Source organism: Musca autumnalis, unplaced genomic scaffold (genome assembly GCF_047663935.1).
Source record: "Musca autumnalis isolate F117 unplaced genomic scaffold, ASM4766393v1 scaffold_5, whole genome shotgun sequence".
Lineage (NCBI taxonomy): Eukaryota > Metazoa > Arthropoda > Insecta > Diptera > Muscidae > Musca > Musca autumnalis.
Window position 1 is genome coordinate 2,824,140 of NW_027412088.1, and position 24,596 is coordinate 2,848,735.

At 33.7% G+C, this 24,596-nt stretch overlaps 1 protein-coding gene across 2 annotated transcripts in view; it reads right to left on the reverse strand.

Annotated features, from left to right (window-relative positions):
• Positions 1–8,453: 8,453 nt before the first annotated feature.
• Positions 8,454–24,596, reverse strand: part of LOC141405124 (uncharacterized) — a 61,959-nt gene continuing 45,816 nt past the window's right edge. For both annotated transcript variants that reach the window (XM_073989132.1, XM_073989133.1), the window contains exons 12-14: positions 19,120–19,243; positions 9,455–9,762; positions 8,454–9,390 (exon numbers count right to left, since the gene is read on the reverse strand). In XM_073989132.1, coding sequence (XP_073845233.1) covers positions 9,238–9,390; positions 9,455–9,762; positions 19,120–19,243 — 585 coding nt within the window. In that variant the 3' untranslated portion in view covers positions 8,454–9,237. The remainder of the gene's footprint in view (positions 9,391–9,454; positions 9,763–19,119; positions 19,244–24,596) is intronic.

A 24,596-nucleotide genomic window follows, 5' to 3' on the forward strand; every position in this document is an offset into this window, starting at 1 on the left:
ACATTTGCGAAGAAAACAAGAAAGATTGTACCTAAAAATAATTAGAAACAGCGGATTTCTGTTAAGTGTCAATAAATTTATTTTCAAAAACAATTTTACAAAAAGCATGGCACAATTCTGAAGTTAGTGTTGGAATTCCGTAACTCTTTTTCGAGTTACCGACAAAAATTGGTAAAATTAAAATTCTTATAATTTTTGGTAAGTTAACAAACAAAATAAAGCTGTCGCTAAGTTCTACCTATAGGATCAGTGTTGTCAACTTCTATTGGTACTTTTCATTCATAATTTTGCCTTTTAATTTTACCGCTCTTTGTCGGTAACTCCAAAAAATGTGTTACAGAATTCCACTACAGCTGTTCGAATAAGAAATATCAAATCCTGGTGCCTGTTGCTTGTGCGTTATTCATAACAAAAAAACAACATACAGTGAGTGTCAAAAATATTCGGTTTTCAATTTGACCAACATTAATACCTCAGTATTTTAAAAGCCGATATCCAGTAACCAAAAAATCAAGTACTTACACCCTGTTTTTGTAACTCATTTTTGTTCGTTCGTCTATATTCGTAATAATTTTGGCATCCATGCTCTGCCCCCAGTTGACGTACAAACCTAATTTTTCGTAGACGCGTTCCATGTTTAGTAAAGAATTCCTCATTTAAAAATCCGAGTTCTAAATTTGCGCTAAGGCGAGTAAATCGATTTACAAAATGTGACAATTCGTGTGAGAAGAATAAATTTTTTTACAAAAACAGGGGGTTAAAATATGTTGGTCCTGTGACAATTAAACAATGTATATAACATGGATCCATGGCAACCCTATAAGCAAGAATAAGAAAGAAAAGTTTGTTAACCCTGTTTTATATGCGCCAAAATATTAAATATTTTGGAAAAAACAGGTCTTTATCGAACTTTTTCTGCAATATTTGTATACATTTTAATATTTGCGAATAGAATCTTTGTTCCTGTGTGTAAAAACACTATATTTTATAGCAAATTGTTAAAATTTAGCGCTAAAGAAAAACGCTATCTTATGCTTGGTTTACATTTACGAAATCCACTCGATTTCAACTATCAATTCCATTGCTCAAACGGACTTGGAGGAGGTTACATGAAATTGATATGAAGAAGACATTATGGGAAATAGTTTTTTTCTGAATGATATATTTTTTCTCAAAAAATATACATATGTTTGTACATATGTATATCAGCAAAAATGTCTAAAATCGTCTTTTCCTTTTCAAAAAAATCAAAAAAAAATTTTTTGATACTACATCTATGATTTTTGGTACATAGATGAAGAAAAAAATCGTCATTCCAAATCTGTTTTCGTTTCCAACTTTGATCGTTGCGCGCAAAAGATATGACCGTTTTAATTATGCTAATTAGAAAAAAATCTAAAAAAATCGCGGCTTATATCCTATTATCGTTAACTGAATTCGCACCCTTTGCGATGATGCAAAAAAAAATTTGAAAAGCTTCAATGGATTCGCGAAAAATAAAATTTGTTAAATAATTTCACGTATTTACAAACATCTTTTTGAAACAAAAGCGCTTATAACAACAAACATTGTTCCACAACATCCCATACGGGACAAGGGAGACTTTTTAGAACAATAGCGCTTATACTTACAAAAATATATAATATAAAATTATAGCAGCATCCAGACATTGTTAGGAATAAAATGAAACATAAGTCGTGAAGTTTGGAGCTATAGTATTCATGTTATTTACAAAAATACAAAGGAAATATGACGAAAAAATAAAAACCATGTTATTCTAATTTTATTTTTTTATGGTTTTATAGGAAAGGTTGAAGAAAAAATTTTTGAGTTCTTCGTTATTTTCGTCCAAATTTCACGCAATAATGAAGATATTCCATTGCAAAAAAATTTTCGCTTATAGTTTTCCTATTGGTGAATATTTTTAGAACATTATATTAAATCTCAAGGAATTCCAATTGTGGCATAACATCAAAATAATGTTATATTGAATATTACAACATTTGAAACGCATATAAACCGCGTAATAGTGAAAATGACATGATGCGCATCCGATTTTCCAACACAGCGAATCAATCCCTTTTATTTGGTGTACAGTTTGTGAAATTCCATTTGGCGACCACGATGTAGCATCAGTTGCATGTTAGGGTGCAAAAAACAGTAAAATGCCCATAATTTCCACGAAGTACATTTGCATTTTATGCGCATCCAATTTCAATGATCACCATTAAAAAATACATCATCCTATGTCATTTCAATGCGATCCATCAAGAACCGTGGATGTAGCATCGCACTCAGTTTTTAGAAGAAATCTATTATATCTCCGGATTCGCGAACATTTTTCAATATCTGTTTTCGCACATTTTAAATGTGCGTTTTGCTCTATTTATCTAGGTAGGATTAACACATCTAAAACGCGTCTAAATACGCGATATTTTCAAAAACATTTTTTGCAGATTTTCGAAATTTGAGGGATATCATATCCGCCGATCTAGTGGATTGATTTAGACGCGCAAAGGCTTGTTAGATTCAGAACGTAAAAAAACTAAATTCACGCGGGTTACCACTGAAATCGAATGACATTTGTAAATTTTGAATCCAAAAAACTGTTTTTTTTAGAAAAATTTACGCACAAAAATTTCGACTTTAAGCTAAGATTGTTGTGAACCTTTGAAGGTTACACGCCCGAGCTATACATCAAAAAATGCGTAATCGCGAGTACTACAATCTCATAATCAGTTTTTAAACGAGTACAGTTGCGCATCCCGATTAGATCAAAAATTCAAAAAACCCAATTTTTCAGTCTTAGAATGTCAGCATCCGTTTAAGATTGATGCATTGGTTATATTAAAAAATCATACATTAGAAACTTCATCTCTGAAGTGAATTCTTTAACTTCTTCTTTGAACAATATAATCTACATTGTATTGTAAACCCACTAATTGAAAATTGACTTAAAAAACTCGTTTCCTTCAACTATTTTTTTCTATTTTTTTACATTAATATTACCACAGCTTCCGCTCAAATTATAATTTTAAGAAATCCATCGGTGAATCGTGCTAAAACAGTTTATTTTACCTAAATGCGTTCAAAAGTTATGGTACATTACAACAATTCGCGAGTTACAATACCCCATACCTCAGTTTCAACATAAGTTAATTTTCTACAAAAAGGTCGATATTTAGAGATATATTTTGTTTTTCTAATATATGTACATCGAACATAGAAATAAATATCGTCACCATAAATGCCCGAAGACGTAACCCACAAAATTAAAACTTTACAGGAGAAGCAAAAAACGTTATATAATAAGAAAAAGGTGTTACAAAATATCGAAAATTTTTAGTATCGAGAAGTAGTATATTTTTGGAAAAAAATTATTTTTTTTTCAGAATTTCAGAAGCTGTGTGGGTTACTTCTTTTGGTATTGCATTTTTCTGAAATGCCAAAAGACGTAACCCACAGTTTATTGAGCATAAATTTAAAGAAACTAGTATAAATGAAAAGTTATCGGGCATGTTCTGGCATTCACCTCTGCGCCTCACGTGTATCGAACACACCTAAAGCTTTTCTGCAACACACTTTACACCTAATTGGGGTGTATTCCTCACACTGTAATTTTGATGGCGAGAGCTGAGTGAATCCTTAATTTTTAAAGAAACATTGCAAAATCCCAGAGAAAACTGCATAGGTGAAGTGCATGTGTGATGTGAAATGGATACACCGTGAATTCCAGAACATGCACGTATAATCAAATTAGAACTGACTTATTATTACTTTAAACTAGCAATCTGAAGATGTTGGGTTCAATTCCCAGTCTTAACGGTGATATTTAAATAGACCACAATTAGGTGAACTGTCTATTCCAACTTCTTATAATTTCAATTGTTGTTGTAGCAGCATAGAAACCTACAAAGAAGCATAGGTTTGATGCTGGGTTGGCAGCCGCTGGGCGAAACACCCGAACCCGCTGTCGTGGGATTCAATTGTATTAGACGATATTTAAAACTGAATATTATATTGTTGTATTTACGTCAATTTATGGACAAAATATAGTTCATATAAATTAAGTGATCTGTAACAATTTAAATGTAACTTTTAATTCTCACAAGGAATGTTGTCATAAAAGTAATTACAATGCCTTGAAATTAAGCGCTTTAAGTCTTGCAGGTGTTGAAATTTCTTTTTTGAAACTTTTAGTCTTTGTGTGTACATCGGGATCCACTGCCTCAAAATTTCGGGAACTTCTCTGTGGTAGAATCTGGTAGTCGCTTTTAATATCAGTTTTAAAAAAGATGATACGGCTAGGATCAAAAGCCAATGCTCGCAGTTTATTGACTGTAGGATCTCCTGTCTTCTTGTCTAAGTAAACCAATACAGAAAATTTGCGTTTTTTTTCTGGACCTATTTGATTACTACAATTTATCCAATTATCTGTATTATACCATAAGTTGGTTGACAAGACCATATTTTGCAAACTTACAACCTAATCGTATCCGTCTTTAAAGAATACATCTTTGTATTAGAACGACGTTAATTTTGAGCATATACACATTTTCGTATCAACGCCTCAAATTTTGAATATTTCCATTCGTTCTTTCTCTGGGAAAAATGAGCAATATCGAGACGATCTGCTTTACATGCGTGCTTCATTTGTCTTGCCTTGTCTTCCGAATAACCACTTCCTTTTGTCTGGTTAACATATTGTTTTCCATATGTGCGTTTTAGATGTTGATTTAAATCAGGGCATAGGTCTTCTGTCATCATCTTCTATTATTTCAATTATGGATTTTTTCTGTAATACCGTTAAAAACCGTCTAAAGTAAAAGTTGTTGATTTCAAAATTAACTAAAAGTGCGGTCTTTGTGATTTTTGAAAAAAACTACCATTCTTGAGATATCGTCACCTTGAGATATCGTCAAATTATACATATGGAGAAATAAGCCGTGTAAGAGGCAAAACTATTAAAGTAACTACACCATGGGATAGGTATTTCCATAAGCTTTCATACGTTACCCATCTTGTAGTAATCGGTTCAGTAGAATCGGGTCTAACCCGGTTTTGGACCTGGACTTTCGGGTCAAATAACCGGATAAGGGAAATTGTACATGGAAATTGTACATTATACTCAATAAACCCTCCCTCTGGCATTATAATTGCTGCAAAAATTAAAGACTACATTGTTTGTAGTCAAATAATGTGGGTTACGGCTTTTGTGTTTTATGAAAATTATAGCATGCTGTTACGTCTATTCACATTTCTTGAATAGGATCGTTATTTTTAAAAGTAGAAGATTGAAATTTTGCCAGAGCATGTATTTTAGCTTTATGTATAAGATTCCATCAAAAAACGAATTTCGATTTCCATGTGGGTTACGTCTTCGGGTATTGTCGTATGTCGTATGGAATTTGATACTAACATTAAAGCCCAGTTCAGTCAGCTGGGTATTGCTGTTAGCTTATGTTGTTCTACCATGTAAACAGATAGAGGAGTCTTCTGAAAAACTACGGCTAAACATCCCTTAATTTTCTTGAAATTGGTCACCGAGTCCTAAATGACTTTCAGAAGATAGAAAATATGAACTTACATTCCTAAAAATCACAAGGTTAAAGCTTCTCATAGCCTTGTAACACATCATAAGTCATTTGTAAATACATGTCTCCCAGAAGCTTCTTTGTACTTTTTGTGTTGGAGTACACAGAAAGGCCGGCAACTTGGTGGTATACTAATTTTTCTGCTTAGGCATTCGAAACTAACTCTATTTCACCAAGTTTCTGATTTAAATCAAGTTTTGAAGATACATCAAGGCGAAACTTGAACTAGATTATTCGTTACGTAAATAAGACGATAGTTTGTGATGTGTTATGCGCTCGGCACATACGGTGCGTTGAGCGTCGCGCTACAACAACCACATGAAAAATGTGTAAGTGACGCCAAGTTTTTTGAAAAACAACAATATGGCTGACGCATTAAAGTTAAACATAATTAAACTGTTTTGGGACAACGCGTGCCCCAAAGTGTCACTAGACGGACCGTATGTGCCGAGGGCTTTAGAGGGCCATGAGATGCTCTAACCTTATGAATGAAATTTCCTCCGTGAGTTTTGTTTTACCGCCGTTGCAACTTAAGGAAGAAAGTGAAAAAATTCACGGGGAATTGCCGTTCATGATAACCCTCTATTGATTTTTTGGAATGTAAGTGCATATTTTTTATCTTCTCAAAGTCATTTAGGACTCAAGAAAATTAAGGGCGGTTTAGCAGTAATTTTTCTGGAGATTCCTCTACCTTCCGTCCCAGTCGTTGGTTTGGGCTGGCTTGTGTGTTTCACGAAATCTATTATTTCTATATTTCGTGACTTTTGCACCTGATATCAACCATATCCGACTAAATATTCAAAAATAAGCAAAATGTCCTTTTATTTCTGTAGATTTTATAATGAAATATAACCAGTTTTTTTTTCTAGAATAGCGTTTTTCCTTAGCGCTAAATTTTAATAATTTGCTATAAAACACTATATTTTTACACACAGGAACAAATATTCTGTTTCCAATTATTAAAATGTATATCAAAATTGCAGAAAAGGTTCGAACTCGAATGAACTGTTTGGTAAAATATTTAACCAAGACAAACTTATATACGTACAGTACCGTGCAAAATAATAGCAGTGCGGAACTGCTATGTACGAAAATTGCAATAATACCGTTATAAATCCTTAAAGGAATGTAATTATCTGCATCATTCGAATGCTTATAAGGTATCAGACTCACGGGCTAAAATATTTTACATAAATATTAAAGGCCTCGGCACATACTGTGCGTTGAGCGTTGCGTTACAACAACCACATGAAAACTTCAAGAACAAACTTACACATTTTTCATGTGGTTGTTGTTTTCAACACGCAACGCGTCGCACAACGGACCGTATGCATTTGGCCCATAAGAAACACCACTGAAGTTTTCTGCTCAGGAAGGTTTTTTTCGTGTGCACAATAATAGCAGTGAAAGTAGGCCAAGTAAAATGAACAAGTTAAAAGCTGTTAATTTATACCTTTTTACAGTTGAACAGTATTTTGGAATGAAAATAAGACGAAATACTGACAATAGGTGTGTACGATAACTTTCCCAGCAGTAATTACTCAGTCAGTTCCAGCAACCTCTCTCAGTGAATTTTACTCTCTCAAGCAAGAAAAATTGCAGAAAGTTATCGAACAACGTTTTGCAAAAACTTGCAAGAAAGTCAGCTGTTTCCGAAAATGTATGAAATTTGTTTTTGATTCTTTTGATATTTTAAACCAAACGGAACAAAAACAAAATTTTAAAATTGCAGTTTACTTTATAATATAATAATAGGTGTGTACGATAACAAAATTATCCAGCAAAAGATAGCGAGTTTGCAGAGATTTTTGGAGAGTTTTGTGACTGAGAACTTGCAAATTTTTGCTGGGAAAATTTGTCCCCCAAAAATTTGCAACTCTGATCAGCTGACCTTTAATCACCTGTTCAATGTAAACAACTCGAAATGTTAACATTTTTGACCAAGAAAATTTCACAATTGCACATTTTTTTCCATTCTAAAGTGTTGTGGATAGGATTAAAGCATTAAATAAGTAAACGGCAATTTTAAAATTTATGTTTTTGTTCCGTTTGGTTTAAAATATCAAAAGAAACAAATTTCATACATTTTCGGAAACAGCTGACTTTCTTGCAAGTTTTTGCAAAATGCTGTTCGATAACTTTCTGCAATTTTTCTTGCTTGAGAGAGCAAAATTCACTGAGAGAGGTTGCTGGAACTGAATATAATAATTGTTCCACAGACATCCCAGGAGGGACTGGGGAGACTTCTCTCAAATCAATGAGTGCACCCCGATTCATATTAGCTCAATGTTTACTTTAGAATCTAAAAAAATGTGCAATTGTGAAATTTTTTAGTGAAAAATGCTAACATTTCGTGTTGTTTACATTAAACAGGTGATCAAAAGACAGCTGATCAGACTTGCAAATTTTTGCGGGACAAATTTTCCCAGCAAAAATTTGCAAGTTCTCAGTCACAAAGCTCTCCAAAAATCTCTCCAAGCTCGCTCTTTTTTGCTGGATAATTTTGTTATCGAACAGCATTCAGTACGAATTTGTACAAATTTTTGGGTTATCGTACAGACCTTCTTGTTCTTGTTTGTCAAATCAGCTGAATTCTTGCAAGTTTTTGCAAATTGTTGGTCTATAACATTCTGCAAATGTTTAGCTTCGAGAGAGTAAGATAAGTGGAGAGAAGTTACTGAGTACTTGTAAGTACTTTTTACTTGCGAAGTTATCGCCAAATTAAAACTCATCTGAAATTCATTGGATTTCATTTGATGTTTAAGCAAAGGAATTGACAGTTGAAATCGAGTGGATTTTGTAAATGTAAACCAAGCATTATAATGGATTCCTAAAAAAATAAAACAATATTTGCGGGAAATACCATGTTTATTAAAACACTCACTGGCGGATACACAAAATCGCGTGTGTACGTCAGACTTACAATAATAATTAACTTTGGCTTATAGAGTACAATCTAAGATTACATAATTTTCTAATCGTTGCAGTTTTTATGTCCACATTTAATGTGTAATGGAGATGAATTTGATCTTGCTCCTCCTTTTACAATAATTTGATATTTACGGCATGATACATTAACGGCGGAAGAGAGTCCATCTAAGTTGTAAAGAGTTGTGGTATGCAAACAGAAAACTAAAAAAGGCAATTCTTTATAAAAGAAGTTCTTGCACACGTAACCATGTATTCCGCTTTGAAAGGACGAAACTTGTATGTGTTATATTGGGGACAATAAGTAATTTCAGATGTTAATGGCAAGAGCTTTTCCACTTTTCGATTACTTCAATGTGGATCAACGACAAAGGTCTGCGACTTACGTCATATCTCTCTATTGGCTGACACCGTGATTAATGGAATGAGCATTTGTATGGACTGTGGACATTGGCGTAATGATAATTGTATGTGACAACGTGTTATTTACGTGCTAGTACATACGTTAGGAAGAGCTCTCATGGTTGTGTGTGATGCGTTTGTGTCAAAAATGACTCCCTCCCCACAACAAACAATCATCTCTTATAGCACACTCATAGATTGCTATGTTCAAGTACAATCACATATGGTTGTTGATAGCTGTACAAGAAAGGACGTGAGGATGTGGACAACACGAAAATTAAAAGAACTAAATTTTATATAATTTAGCTAAAATTCATTTTTTCAGCTTGTTAGTTCTGTAGACGGGATCTAATTTCAGATTTTCTAAAAAGACCGGTTGCATGTCAGCAAACCAAGCTATTTCTTCACGTACTTTAACCGGACCATCTTTACAGGTTAGCCAATAGGTTCTCATAAGTCCTTTACCCTGCAAAAGAGAGAGCGTGTGAATGAGAGGAGACTAGGTTTACACATGTACAAATCGTACTCACCTTTACTTCAATTTCTCCACGATGTTCTGTCTTGAAGCCACCCACCTTCATAAGGGCCTCATTCATTTCCTCGGTAATGTGAATTTTATGAGCCTCACCCGTTGACTCCATTCGTGATGCTGTGTTTACGGTGTCACCAAATAAACAGTAACGTGGCATTTTTGTTCCAACTATGCCAGCAACGACAGGGCCCGTATGAACGCCACATCGTATTTGTAAAATGTCCGTGGAACGTGGAATTTTGAAACATGACGAAGCGTCCAACAAATCAAGAGCCATTGTTGCTATTTCGGTGATATGTTTGTTACCTGTCATTAAGAAAGTGGGAAAAACGTTGGAAAGTTTTTTTTAAACAAACTAATTATGCACTCCTACGTGTATGTATAAATAGATACCTATGTATGTACTGTATGAATGAATATACAATGTAAAATGTTAATATGTATGTATGTACATATGTATGCATTTTACTGTTGTATTTAGACTAAAATTTAGTCACTTAATTAATAAAAATATGTACAGTGGCACTTAGCAAAAAGTTTGCATCCCTGGGTGCAGTTTAATCAGTAAAAGTGTCATTACACATTTGTTATAAAATAGTTGTTTGGTGGATAGAATATACGGAGAATATATGGGAGCTATATCCAAATCTCAACCGATTCTCGTCAAAAGCAATACCTATAGTCCTTTGGTCAAAATTGCGACCATCATAAAATTTAACTCGGATAGGATAATAAATGCGACAAAAGTGCATTAACGGATGGACGGGCACGTATAAAAGGACTCAGAATGTGATGCTATGTAGATCATCGAAAGGAACCATTGGCCTATTTCGTTTCCTTTTGCATGTTATATACAAATGCACAAATTGATAATACCCTTTAACACAGTGTGGTGTAGGGTATAACAAAAAATTCTAAAATCGACAAACTTTATCATAAGAAGATTTATGGCCAGTTTCATTAATACGATACATATGGTAAAATTCAAATTTCCTTTACAATTCCATCGAGAAAAAATTTAAAAAAATTTTGACAAGCACATTCACGATTTTTGTTACATGGGTTCAGAAAAAAATCGTGGTTTCAAATATGTTCGCGTTCACAAAATTGGATGCTGCGCCCGAAAGTTATGGTGGATTTTATTCCCTTATAAAGAAAAAATATTTAAAAATGCCCTTTGTGTTGTAATACCAAAATGTATATATAAATCGGTAACAACATTTAATATCTATTCGTAGACGCCTAAATATTAGCTAAATTTATTTTCATTTTCGCGGAAAATCAAAAAATAACGAAGGAATATTGGAGTAAATTTTATTTATTCTTACTCAGAGTCCATAAAAATCTCTAAAAAATAAATTAAAAATACGTACAGAATCTAGACAATGTGCAGAAAAATGTGATACCAAAATTTTATTGATTAGGATTTTAAATTGCATATTGCAGCTACAACAAAAGACAAAAGTTTATTGTTGGAACATTATTTCAAGAATATATTTTTTGGTTTAATACGAAAAATTTGAGAACATTTTTTGGAGTTATTCTACTATTTCGCTAAATTTCCTAACAAAACCTGAATTATTTTGCTAAAACCTCTTCAAGGAAAATAGTTTATCATCGTGAAAGTATATTTGCATAGTGTGATAAGCAATAGAATTAGAAAATAAAGAGTGATATAGATATTACAATCAAAGAAAAAACATAAAAGTTAAAAACCGTATAACGCGCGAAATAGTTAAAATCAGTTGAGGCGCATGTGCTTTTCGCATAGAGCTAGTGCATCTCTGTCAATATGTTTGCATTTTTCCATGTTTCATTTAACCGCCAAAGTGTGCCATCAGTTGCATCTTACTACACCAAAATGCTTCATGTGGGTAAAAATAACGCGATGTTCATATGATTATAAGGCGCATCCGATTTCAGTGACCCCCTGTTAAAAATACGTCAATAAGACAAATTTTATACAGATTCGTCAAGAACCGCGGATGTGCTACCTGATTCTATTTTTGGTTAAATACGAATACTACTCCCGAATCTCTGAAATTCATGACACACCTTTTTGACAAATATTATAATCGTGTATAAAGGATTCCATTTATTTAAAAAAATTTAAGGGCAATCGCGGTTAAGTATGCGGATTAGTCAAAATAAAATTTTGCTTATTTTCCTATTTTCAGGGTATCTATATCAGCGGTTTTAGTGGATGGATTCGATCGCGGTAGGGCTCATTGAATCCGGCGCGGAAAAAAACTAAAATCACGCGGTGTTCAAGGGTACCTGAGTCACAGTTGTACATTTTTAAGCCAAAAAATAGGTTTTTAAAGAAAAATTACGCACCAAAAATTCGACTTTGGACTCCTATTACTAGGGAGCTGTGGGGAGCACACTCATGAGATATACATCAAACGACGTGGAATCATGAGTTCTACAATCCAATAAACAGATTAGGTCATTATCTGGTTGCGCCCTCCAATTATAAGAAAAATTCAAAAAACCCCGATTTCAAAACTTCAAAATGTCAGCATCGATTTTAGGGGGATGCACTGTATATATCGAGAAGTCACACATTAGAATCATGTTGACCAAGGGGTATTCTTCAATTCTTTCTTTGAGTTCAGGTCTGAATTTTCCCTGGTTTGACCAGAAATCAAGAAAAAACACAAAAAAGCTTGCTAACTTCAACACATTTTTACCCATTTTTTTATATTACCACCAACGCAGCTTCCACGAAAATTATTTGTTATGGTCCATATTATGAGATCGTGGCTAAAACACTTCAGTTAATATAAATATATTCATATTTTATAAAATATATTAACAGTTCGCGACTTATTAAATGGTGAACCTCAACTTCAACGATTGTAAAACATTTTTGAATATTACCATATACAAATTCGTTCAAACTACTACCAAGTTTTTTTTTTTTTGAAAAATATATAAAAATTTATGAGTCATGTTTGTTTTCAGTCAAACAAATATCTTCTACAACAACAGGAGTTTGGTTGGTAGTAATTCCATGGGATTTGATTTCGAATCATCTTAGAGAAACAGGTCATTAATTAATTATTTTGTCTTAAAATATTCAGCGTTAATAGAAATTTCCTATACTATAATCATTCAATGGCCATTCTTCAAAAACGCAGATTTTTTCACTGAATAGTAAATGTATTCAAAATTTCAATTTTTCTGCAGAGCAAAAATGTATTTATTTTCGTTGTAATTTTAAATATGTGTTATATACATATGTAATGGATACTTTACACGATATGTTTTTACATATGCGTTGAAACTTTGCATATACATTTTGTATGTACATTATTAGGGTTGGTCGATTTTTGTCATTCTTTTTCACATGAACATTGAGGATGTCCGAAGAAATAATGAGGAATAATGAGGATGTCATATCAAATAATGAAGTTCTCAGAAGATTACACAGAGAAAAAGAGCTGTTGAAGAACATAAAGAGACGAAAAACATCATACTTGGGACACGTTATGAGAAATCAAAAATACAAACTGCTGCAAAGTATTATCCGTGTAAACTTTGAAGGAAGGCCGACAAGAGGGAGGAAACAACTTCTGTGGATCAACAACATCCAAGAATGGACCGGCATACGTGACGTCATAAACCTGCTAAGCGAAGCTAGAAACAGAGAGACTTTTGCCGATATTATAAACAATATTTAATAATTCAAACTATTGTAATATTATACTTATATTTGCATTTTGGTCGCCAACATTCGACAATCGAATAGGCAAATAAAGAAGAAGAAAGTATTCTGCGAAAAATGTATACATTTGACTGTTTTAGTTATCTAAATGTTATACAAATTTTATTTGTATAACATTTATCGTATCGTTACTTTCAAGAAAAGTTGGTCTTAATTTAACGTATACCTACTTTGGGCATCAATTACAGCTTGTAAACTCCTGGGATTTAAAAAAATACAATTCGAAATGTCATATTTTATTGGTATTTGTGCCATTGATCTTTATTAAGTCTCTCATATTAGTGGGCTGTCTTATTCCCGACTTTTGTCTTCAGATGAACCCATAAATTTTCAATGGGGTTAATATTTGGACATTGGACTTTAGTGTCGATGTTTACGTTGTAGTTGTATAACAACCAAGTCCTACGTAAATAAGATTTACGTCTGTCTAGACTGTCTTGTCTTGGTAGAGTTTATATTATAATTTATAATTTTCAGTGTCCAAAAACCCAATTTTGACGTTGTCGATTAAATAATTTTTCAATGTTTCCTCCGAAATCCGTACTTTACCAAAGCCCTTACAACCCCATGCCACAGAAAAACGGATTGTATAGACAAAGGACTGCTCTCACCAATTTTATTAACATTGAGTTTGTTGACAGAACAACTGAATTAAAAATACAATTGTAATAATATTTTGTTCAAACAAAAACTGTATGGGGTTAGTTTTTGACGAAATCTACATCCTCAGATAAATGCCTTCGAAAAACGTTGAGTATTTTTGTTTGGGTCGGTTAACAGCATATAACATGATGCGGTTCTCTTGAACCAACATTAAATGAAAGGAGCTTACACCTGGGAATAAAAAAAAATCGCCTTTTTAAATAAATCACGGTCAAAGTTCACATTTTTGGGGGTTTTTAGGTTTTCGCGCCCTATCAAAATGGAATTAACCCAGATATGCCCAGCGTCCTATATAGGACACACAAAATTCTTGCTAATTTGATATGTTATGTTTATCAAAGTACCGTTTATTTTGGTGATATACTCAGTACACATCTGTAGTTCTTGGGATATTATGTGATTCCATTATTTTGAGCTACTATTTTTGAGTTTTGAGGTCTAGTTCATTGAAGTTGCCACCTATCGCTTAGTTTTTACAATGATTTGCGTTATGACCGATTAATTATTGGGTAGTTTTATAACGAAAACATACACGATGTGGAGCCTACTACGAAAAAACGTTAACTAGATGCCGAAAAGGTGTCTTTGGACTATATGTAAAATGTTTTGTGTCCCATAACTCCCAGTTATAAGATAAAACCCTTTTTCCAAAAGTGGCCTCAAAAACCACTTTTTTCAAAAAATTTTTAAAAAACATATGAACATACTGTTATTATTTCAAATTTGCTCCTAAAATAATATAAAAATACTTTTAAAATGATCACGATCAAACAATGGGCATATCTGGGTTAAGAAAATGTTGTAGCAGTGAAAATTCTCTACAAAATTGTATTTTATGATATTATCGTAGGTTTTACCATTTTTGAGATATAGATGTTCAGATTAGGACAATTCATTGACTGTATCGTCTCCATGTGAAACAATGTCATGACTGCAATTTCCCTACTTTAATTTATATATCGCAAGTATGTTACAACCTAGGAAAAAATTACGACATTTTCACAGCTATAAGATTTCTTTAGTCCCATTTTGACAATACTTGCCGTTTTCAAGCAAACTCGCGAAAACCTAACAAAAAACCTAAAACTGTGACCTGAACTTCTATATCTAAAAAATGGTAAAACCTAGGAACAAATCGTATGAGTAATCCTTTGTCTATACGATTCATTTGTTAACATCGATTTCGTTTTCAGAACAACTCAATTAAAAACACAATTTTAAAAACTTGAAACCTTCTTAGTAGCAAATCTGATTCGTTGCTTTATATTTTGCGGGGAGAAAACTTTTTCCTAACCCTTCGTGATGAATACTTGTTATGTAATACTTTTCTGCCTTTTTCACGTCACACACATACTCCAAAATCGTTTTCAATTACAGAACCAATCTTTTGTCTCTGGTTTGGGGCCTATTATTGATTTCATTAATTATTTAGCGATTTCTTCAAATTACAGATTTTGAAATTGAAACTTGAATAGTTATGACTGTACATCTCCATATACGATAAAATTCTTAATTGCAAATAAATCGTGGTAATATGCACAATTTTATTGCACTTTCATTGATTTGCAAACATTTAGTTATTACCAAAAAGTCAGGTCCATACAGATTTTAGTTGTTGTTATTTCTCGCCGATTTCTGAATTTATTCCCCTAATGTTGTCTTCAACAGCAACTCATTTGTTCGACAAACCCAACATCATTTATTGAAAGAATTTTTGTTTTAATTTTAAATTGAAAATCAAAATTTTTACAAATGCATCGTTTGTAATAATTTTTTCTAACTGGATTTTAACGAATGAAAATCTTTTGTGCGACACCTGTTATGTGAAAACTAAATCAGGATCGGTTTGTATTTTTTGCGTAATTGATGTTTATACCATTATCACCAACTGCGACATCTGTTGCAATGGAACATAACAAATGTCTTGTCTTTCTATTATTTAGTGGTTTACGATAAAATAAGTGCGCCTAGAAGTAAACTAAAAAATTTGAAATTATGTGTGATCTTTTACGGTATCAAGAAGTTATAGCATTGTTAATTTGACACATGTCTTGCAGAGGGCCAACTAAGTGAATATGTACGTAATAATAATGAAAAATAAGGATTTTTGTTGTTGTTATTTTATGTGGTTCCAGGACGAATTTTCTAAAACCCGGCCTTATCTCGCACATTTGCATCAACAGTGACCCACTGGTAAAATTTCAAGCTCCTAGCTTTAGCCGTTTTGGCGGGCGTAGATGATGAGTCAGTCAGTCAGTCAGTCACTTATCACCAAGCTCAAATATATAATAGATACAAGAGAGCGCGCAGCTAGGATGCACTCCATTTTGCCTCCACAGCACACAGCTAGGAAGCAGTTCATTTTCGATCCAAATCACGCCATTTGATGCAATGTTTTGGATTGAATTTAAATGCAGTCTAAAGATGCTGTAAAAATGCAAGCCATTGCAAAATATCCTAAAATAAGTAAAATGCATTTATAATTTGTGTAAAACAAGAATATTAAGAACTTTATTACATAAACACAAATTACATAAATTCTCAATTAAATTTTATCGTGACTGAGTTTACATCCTGTGCTCTGCATTTGATGCCACCGCAATTGATTTTGCTTCATCATCCAAAGAGTTTTTGTATTGTCCTCCCACTCCACTTTAGATTCCGTAATCTTCGCAACTTTAATTTGTACATATTTCTTAATTTTTTAACTAATTCTTAGAAGTTTAGACACTCTCTTTTGTAGTAGAAAAAATACAGCGAAATCTTTTGTAGGGACCAACAAATTGGTTTGTTGTTGTTGTAACAGTGTTTATTATTAGGTTTGTATGTTCGTTCTTCTGTTTAATCTGGCTCTGGGTCTATCTCCAGTTACAGGAAAGTGGCTGCTTCGATGGGATGTAACCACAGATTCACTGGAGTTAGATGAGTAGGCTGGGCAGTTGAAAAGGTGTTTTGTGTCGTGCGGCCCATGCCGCATACTGGGCAGATGTCTTGCACGCCGCGGTCGATTTCCGCCCAATAAGAATTTAGGCGACTGCACTATCCCGAGCGTAGTTGAGCCAAAACTACTCTAGTTTGTCGTGGTAGCTGAGGGGATGTATTTCGAGGACTTTATTCACACTATATTTGCTTATGGCCTTAGCAACTGCATCCGTGTGAATACTATTTAAACCTGCTTGATATGCCTGTTGATCTAGGGGTTCTCTTCTATATTGTTGGACCTCCCTCTCTAAAGCATGAATATCCTTCCCGATATGCCTGAATGTGTCGGGCCTAGCCAGCAGATGGTGATTGGGGTGGCTCTCACGGTAACACCCAAGCGAGTACTGCAACGAAAGAATCTCATTGTGTTGCTTTACTGGAAAAATCTTTGCCACCTCATGTAGATGGTCCATTGAAGACTTGAGGAGGCACCCTCCAAAGCTGTGATATTCGTCATTACAATTAAACTATTGCGATATAGTCCTCTTCCCCTCCGGGACCCTAATCAATACACAAAATTTGGTGACGACGACAAAATTTGGTGACGGTATATGTATATATCGAGCCCTTCCCGCGAAAAAGATGTAAGCGACATTTTTTCGATTTTCTTTTTTTACGGAAATTGATAAAGAATATACCAACACATCATCTCCCAAAATTTTAGAACTCTGCCATGCACCGTTACGAAATTAGAGCAAAATTAAATATTAATTATTTTGGTTCAGTTCGCCTTAAGTCATTTGGTATAAAATCCAGATAGCTGAAAACTTCAGCATCTCCCTAAAAGAAATGTTTAGGAGTGAAAAGCTTATGCACAGGGGTAGTGGTGTACGGTATCACATAGCTGGCCCGTCCCCACTATAAACGTTGCTCACTTGTTTTAACCTAACCTACTGTGTTACTGATTGATATATCGACACTCAGGCGAAACCGCTAGAGGTATAACTTTGGAATTTGCTATGCGGTTTTCTGGTGGAAATTCGTAATTCGGAAATTATACATATCGATCATTTAATTAAAGAGTGGCATAACTCAAAAAATGCGTTTTCTGAGTTAGCTATTTCTATTTTTTCTATGACTTCTACTTTATCTTGTGCCAAATTTGCATACTGATATCTCTGAAACTCGACGAGTTACAGCTCATTTACTACGAGTTTCGCATAATTCAACACAAAAGTTTTTTGAGTTTATGAAGTACTATGAAGCATTTCAAATCGTGCTTGATCTTGCACAGAAATTTAGCACTGATATCTGGCTAGCTGTTTGCAAAATATGGCACTAGTAGTTATTTTAGTTTTTGTGTAATAATCTTTTTTTAAGTGGGAAAGACACCTTTTAATAGCCAACTTCAAACGCGTTTTTCTCGAAACTTGATTTTTTGAGATGCGTCTGTCACTCTTTGAGTAAATGAGCGATATGTATGTGTTTATTTAATATTGTTACGAAATTAGATTTAACTAATCTCCGTGTAGACGTTGTTTTATTCCCCGATACGATTTGTACCAAATAAAACAGGGTTCGTTTTAGATTACGTTTCTACAATGCTTTATTTACTTTATTACACTTATTCAGAACCGACTTTAATTACAAAGCACACAGCAAGTCTCTAGTTAGCACGCAGCTCTTATTTAACCGATCTGTTCAGTTCAACGCTTAAAACACAACTAACTCGTCATTGCCAGTTCCCCTGTATTTATATCCCAAAGTCTCCCTGTTCGAGAGTCCTCTAGAAAATGTCTGGCAACTCCTCGAATATGTACAACGAACACACAGACGCACATTCGCACTAATGGGTATTTTACACGATATGTTTTTTGCATATGGGTTGTCACTTTTTATATACAAAATGTATATTCAAAGTGACAACACATATGTAAAATAACATATCGTGTAAAGTACTCATAAGCGAACAACCAGACTCACATACATGGGGGATGATCAATGACGTAATTACAACAACAAATAAATGCAAGAAAAGAAGTAACAAAGTAAACGATAATTACATGATTTTGGCAAAACAAACAAAAGAACATTAACAAAAGGTAATGTAACGACTAGAATGATGAAGAGAGTTCTACATGGTAGTTGTTGTTGCTTAAATAAAGTAACTGCGTAATAAAACGTTACGTTACAATTCAAATTTTTAAATTAACGGAAATTAAACTAAATTAACTTAAACCTATCAGTTACATTCGTAACAATATAATAATAAAATTATTGGTTTCTTTTAAGGTTATACTTACAACAATAATGCGAACTGAAATCGAGAAACATTTAAATTCACTTACCATTTTTAACAGGCAATCCAGAGGCCACCATGTATGAATCGCCTATAGTTTCCACTTTGTAAACGTCATAGCATTCGATACGTTCGTCGAATACACGATATATTGAATTAAGAAATGTTACGACCTGTCCCGCCACACAATAATATCCAACAATCAGAGCATAGTAGAGCATCCATATCGTAATAATATGTGCGAAGAAAGGAAACAGCCACATCGAACGGCAATGTCACGTGTGAAAATAGAAAAATAATTTATATTCATTGAAAAAATTGCATTATTAAGTGTATACTCGTATGAACATAAGAGTGTCCCTTAAATTTAGTTACCCTAAATACGAAATATTATGTCGGTCGGTAGAAAGATTTTATTCTAATCACCATTTATTGTCCAATTTATATGAAATATGTTGAGACTATTCAGGTCCTTGTAATAGTTCAATCAATCCGTTACGTCCGTCAGATTCGTAGATATAACTTATTTAAACCACCAACACCGACCACACCGGTACGTCCGCCCCTCAAGGTGTATCAAGGTTTTGGAGTACATTCACCTGCCCTCTCCGAAATTCAAGAAATTCTACAATTTGTAGCGGTTTAATCTTCGGCACTAAATAGTTATCTAGGATCGGAGACAGCGTGACCAGATCTTAAAAAGTGTGACAGCATTTAAAAATGTCAAAAAATAATGCTAAATTTGAAAACGTCGTTTATGGAAGGTTTATTAAGACTGTCTTTCCGTTTGCATCGCATTAAAAAAAATCATTTACTACCCTGTTAAGTATATATATTTTTGATCAGGGTAAAATTCTTAGTCGATTTATGCATGTCCGTCTATAGTAATCATCAAAATAGAGATAGGAAACTGATATTTTGGAACGATGCATTTTTTTGGTTTGCTGACATGTCAAGTTCCTAGATGGACTTTATCGACCTAAGTTTTGCTATAGCCCCAATATAACGGTTCCGGCCAGTTTCAGGTATTTTGCTGTTTTTGGCTGAATTAGTTATAATTTGGTATTCAGGGTTCCTAGTGGTCAAAAAAACGTATCGACCTAAAATTGCGGACATAGGTTAATTAAAAAAAAAAAAACTAACATTGTTCCACAACATCCCATACGGGACAAGGGAGACTTCTCTCATATCAATGAGTGCACCCCGATTCATATTTAGCTCAATGATATGGGACCTACTGTTTATCGCCGAGTCCGAACGGCGTGTCTTAAGACACCACTTGTGGAGAAGTTTTTCAAGGCTGAAATACTCAGGAAATGTCGCCAACATTACTGAGGGGTATTTTGCCACCGTTGAAAAATGTTTGATGTTGACTGGCCGGGGAATCGAACCCCCGACCTTCTACGTGCAAGGCGGGCGTGCATACCATTGCGCCACGGTGGCACCCAAAAAAAAACTTCTCCACAAAAAATTGTGGACATAGGGTCCACGTTTTTTGTTTACATGGAATGTTGAGGACATTTCCTTTCAAAATCACGGCTTCAATTTTCCACTCTAATTTTATTGAGTAATTTATAGAAGGAAAATAGGATTAGTAGAGAATTGAGTTATGCATAGGGAACGTTTGGATTTCATGGCGTTACCCACGCGTGTCTTCTTTTTTTCAATTTCGGAAATTCAGGTGTCCAACGTTGTTATTGTCATAAAGAAACCAATAGTAGTTTTTTTCCTAAAGATATTTTGGTGTCAATCGTAGATCTTATCACAAAGAATTTCTGAAGACCGATAGTGGTTTCCTTGACTAATGCTGAGCAATAGTGAGTTTATCCTGGTTTCCTATCGTTTATCTTCTCATAAATTGATCAGGAACTAGAAAAATTCTGGCAACTTGAATTCTTTTAAAATGAAATTCTGGCGCCCAATCCAAGTTCTATACAGGTATACATTCTTTTAGCAATCTACATATTTTATACTATCAGCCTGTAGTCAAAATGTGCCTCATCGAAATAATGGTTTTAGGGCCAAAGTGTGTTTGGAAGAAATCTGTCTCAGAAAACTTGAAATCGACTTAGCTATGTTCGTCTGACTGGGTGGCTGCCTGGAGAACACGATAATTCTCGAACAGATCAACCGATTCGGTACAAAATTTGGTTTCGTGATATTCTGTCTAAATTTTGATCAACTTCGAAGATGGATGGTTACTCTTACGGTAACCTTCCACAGAGTATTTCAAAATTGTCAGAGAAGTGCAGTTTAAGACTTCTCTGGATAATTAGTACTTCCAGAGAAAATCGCTCGAAAGCTGTAAAGAACACCTACTATGTAATGGCTGGTGCGCACGACAACTGTCGAACCGGATACTGCGTTTGTCCAAACTTTGTTTATCGCAATATTTCTCGAGCCTTATATAAAGTTCGGTATGGTGATTTTCGGTCTACTCCTTTCGGTTATTTCCCCCCAAATTTCAAGAATTTTAGCTAAAGTGGTATGTGCGATTTTTCTTGAACGGAGCTACATATTTGGTCCAAATTTTGGATTAAATAATATTTTGTCCAAACTTAGTTTTAGCTCGAAAATGGACCATATTTGGTACATCCCTCACAAATCTTTAAAATACTTGTCTAATGCAGTTTAAGGTCTGTTCGAGGATCCTTAAATTTTTTACTGAAGGTATTCCTTGTCTTTAGAGCGGTATTATGTTTTCGTGGGCAAGTCCATATTTCCTTAAAAAAGCTGAAAATTATACTGTGACGAACTCAAATGACTGGTGGGTGCAATATAAACATTGACCTAAATCTTAATAATTTTGATTTTATTAACATTCGAAAGGTCGAACAAAACATAAAAATACCATAGGAAATCCTTTTTTGTACAATAGACATTTACTAATTTGTATCAAGAGTATGATGTATGATGTTCAAAATAGTTCATTACAAAAACGTGTTAGAGACTAATACAAAAATTGCAACCCACAAAGGTTAAGCAAGGATTTTATCTCGTATTGTTGAATTTCTCTTATCAAAAATTTCAAAAACAAAAGACCGCAAGAATGTTTTTTTAGATGTTGTTTATAAGCCAAAGTATTGGACGTAATATGCTACAAATGTTCAATAAATACAAATAAAATTCTTCTTCGGAACTCAGTAACACTTTCAGCCAGCCTAAAATTACGATTAAACGCTTAAACAACGCCTTAGAACTTAACAACAACTATGCAGAAAATTCCTCAAAAAGCCGAAAGTATTCATTATTTTGTACTTTCAAATATGTTGGACATTAAGCATACACGCAAACAAATATATGTTAGAAAAATGTTTATGTTAGAACATATTTTTTATGGGTGGAGAGAGGATTCTTGTCAAAGAGAGTAACAACAGGGCTCTCGCGGCTGCGGAATGCTGTTTTATAATAAAGAGCTGTGTGTGTATGTATGCAATAGGAGACGCAATAACCAACGTAGCAATCGAAGAAGAAAAGAAAAAAAATGTATTAATTATGTTGTTCTTTTTTCTTCAGTTCTCTAATTACAATCGTTGAGTAAAGACGATGAAGTGAGTGAATAAATCAGTGTTTTGTCTTTTCTTAAAGAAATTGTGAGTTTTAATAAATTAAATGCCCAATCCACTTTATAATTGAATCAAAAAGGTGAATGGAAATATTTTATTGGACAAGGAAGAAATCGTATTTAATATTGGTAATTACTTCAATACATTTTTCATATATATACATATGTATATTTGAAATATGGATGTACCTATTTATTACATTATGTAATCATTCGATTCCAGATGCCGATTTCCCGATGATGATTTCAACTTTGAGGAAGTTGTGTTTTATTTCACAACTAAGGAGAAGCGTTCAACGATATTTCTATATAATTTTTTTCTTTTTAAAAGTGTGACTTTTTATAAATTATTTCATTCAGTTTTTCTTTTCCTAAGTTTGTTATGTATTTCTTTGGAATTTTTCATGTACCTATGTGTCTGTTGTTGCTTTTGCTTTTTTTTTATACCCTCCACCATAGGATGGGGGTATATTAAGTTTATCACTACGTTTGTAACTATTCGAAATAATCATTGTAGACCCCACAAAGTATATATATTCTTGATCAGCGTGCAATTCTACATCGATATAGCCATGTCCGTCCGTCTGTCTGTGGAAATCACTCTAGCGTCCGAACGGATTGACGTAGGTTGATGAAATTTTGGGAAAATATGTTATACTAGCAAATGCCCGCTACTTCGTATGCGGAAAGGGAATGAAATATATATAAACAATATTTAATACCGGAATGGTGAATACTGCAGATTCTGTTGTACTAAGAAATATTTTTATTACCAATATTTTTTTTCGATTGTAGTCAGAATTTACAAAAAAAAAAATCTGCCGTATCGCATCCCTACACAACTACCATATTTTTTATGTCGAATTTCCAAAACTACGTGTCATACTGCAAATTTCAGATTTGACTAGTGGTTTTAACCCTTCACTAACACAGCATTCCCTTCCAGTACGAATTTCCAAACACTAAACTTTATCTCACCCTTTCGCCCAGAACCCGAATAGGTCCGTTAAATTTTCGGCATTCAAAATGGTCATAAAAATCCACGTTTTCGTATATCCCCGTATAACGGTACCTCTCGACTTAGTGTATTTTAAAAGAAGAACAAATCTATATTGTCCAATTTTCTTTAAATTTGGTCCTTCAATACTCAGTGGATATAAAAGTTTAATTAAAAAAATCTCCACTTCACTCCACGTTTATTAGAAGAGATATTTTGAAGATGTAGAGTATTTTGAAGATCTTTGCACATTTTCCAACCGAAATTCGGAATTTGTGGCATGAAAGGCTAGAAAACTTCTTTACAAAAAATTGTAGTTAATGTGCACGGGTAAGTCAACCGTATATAACGGGAAATTTTTGGAGGCATTTCAATTTAGGATTTTTTAATATCAGGGCGTAAATACCTTCTAGTTAACAAAAGTGTCGCATTGGACCACGTTTTCAAATTTACATACCAAAGCGGTCAGAACAAAAAACATTTTTTGAAAAGATACTTTACGTTTGACTACTTAATCTCAGTACATTATTTATAAACTCCTTGGCGTTAACATCAAATCAATGGAACAATATTCAGTACAATTTTTCAAACTCAGAACTTTGTCTCAAATTTTAGATTGACCTTCATAACAAATATTTTTCCATTTCGTATTTTTTGTACAAATAGCGTATTTCCAAATTATATATAACAGCTTTGTTCCTACACCCAACACCAAATTTAGTACCTTAACTATTTAAAATGGTTTTGGTACCAACATGTTACCCAACTTTTCGTACACATAGGTAAACGTTTCAAAAATTACTTCCTTATATTCAACATATATCCTAACCCTAATTCACTTTTCCAGTCTTACCAGTTCACCTGAAACCCATTTGAGGACTATTTAGTAGTTTTGTATAAATAAGTACGAATTTTCAAAAAACCTTCATTCCAAAGGTGATTTCAGGATTCCAGCTCTATTCGT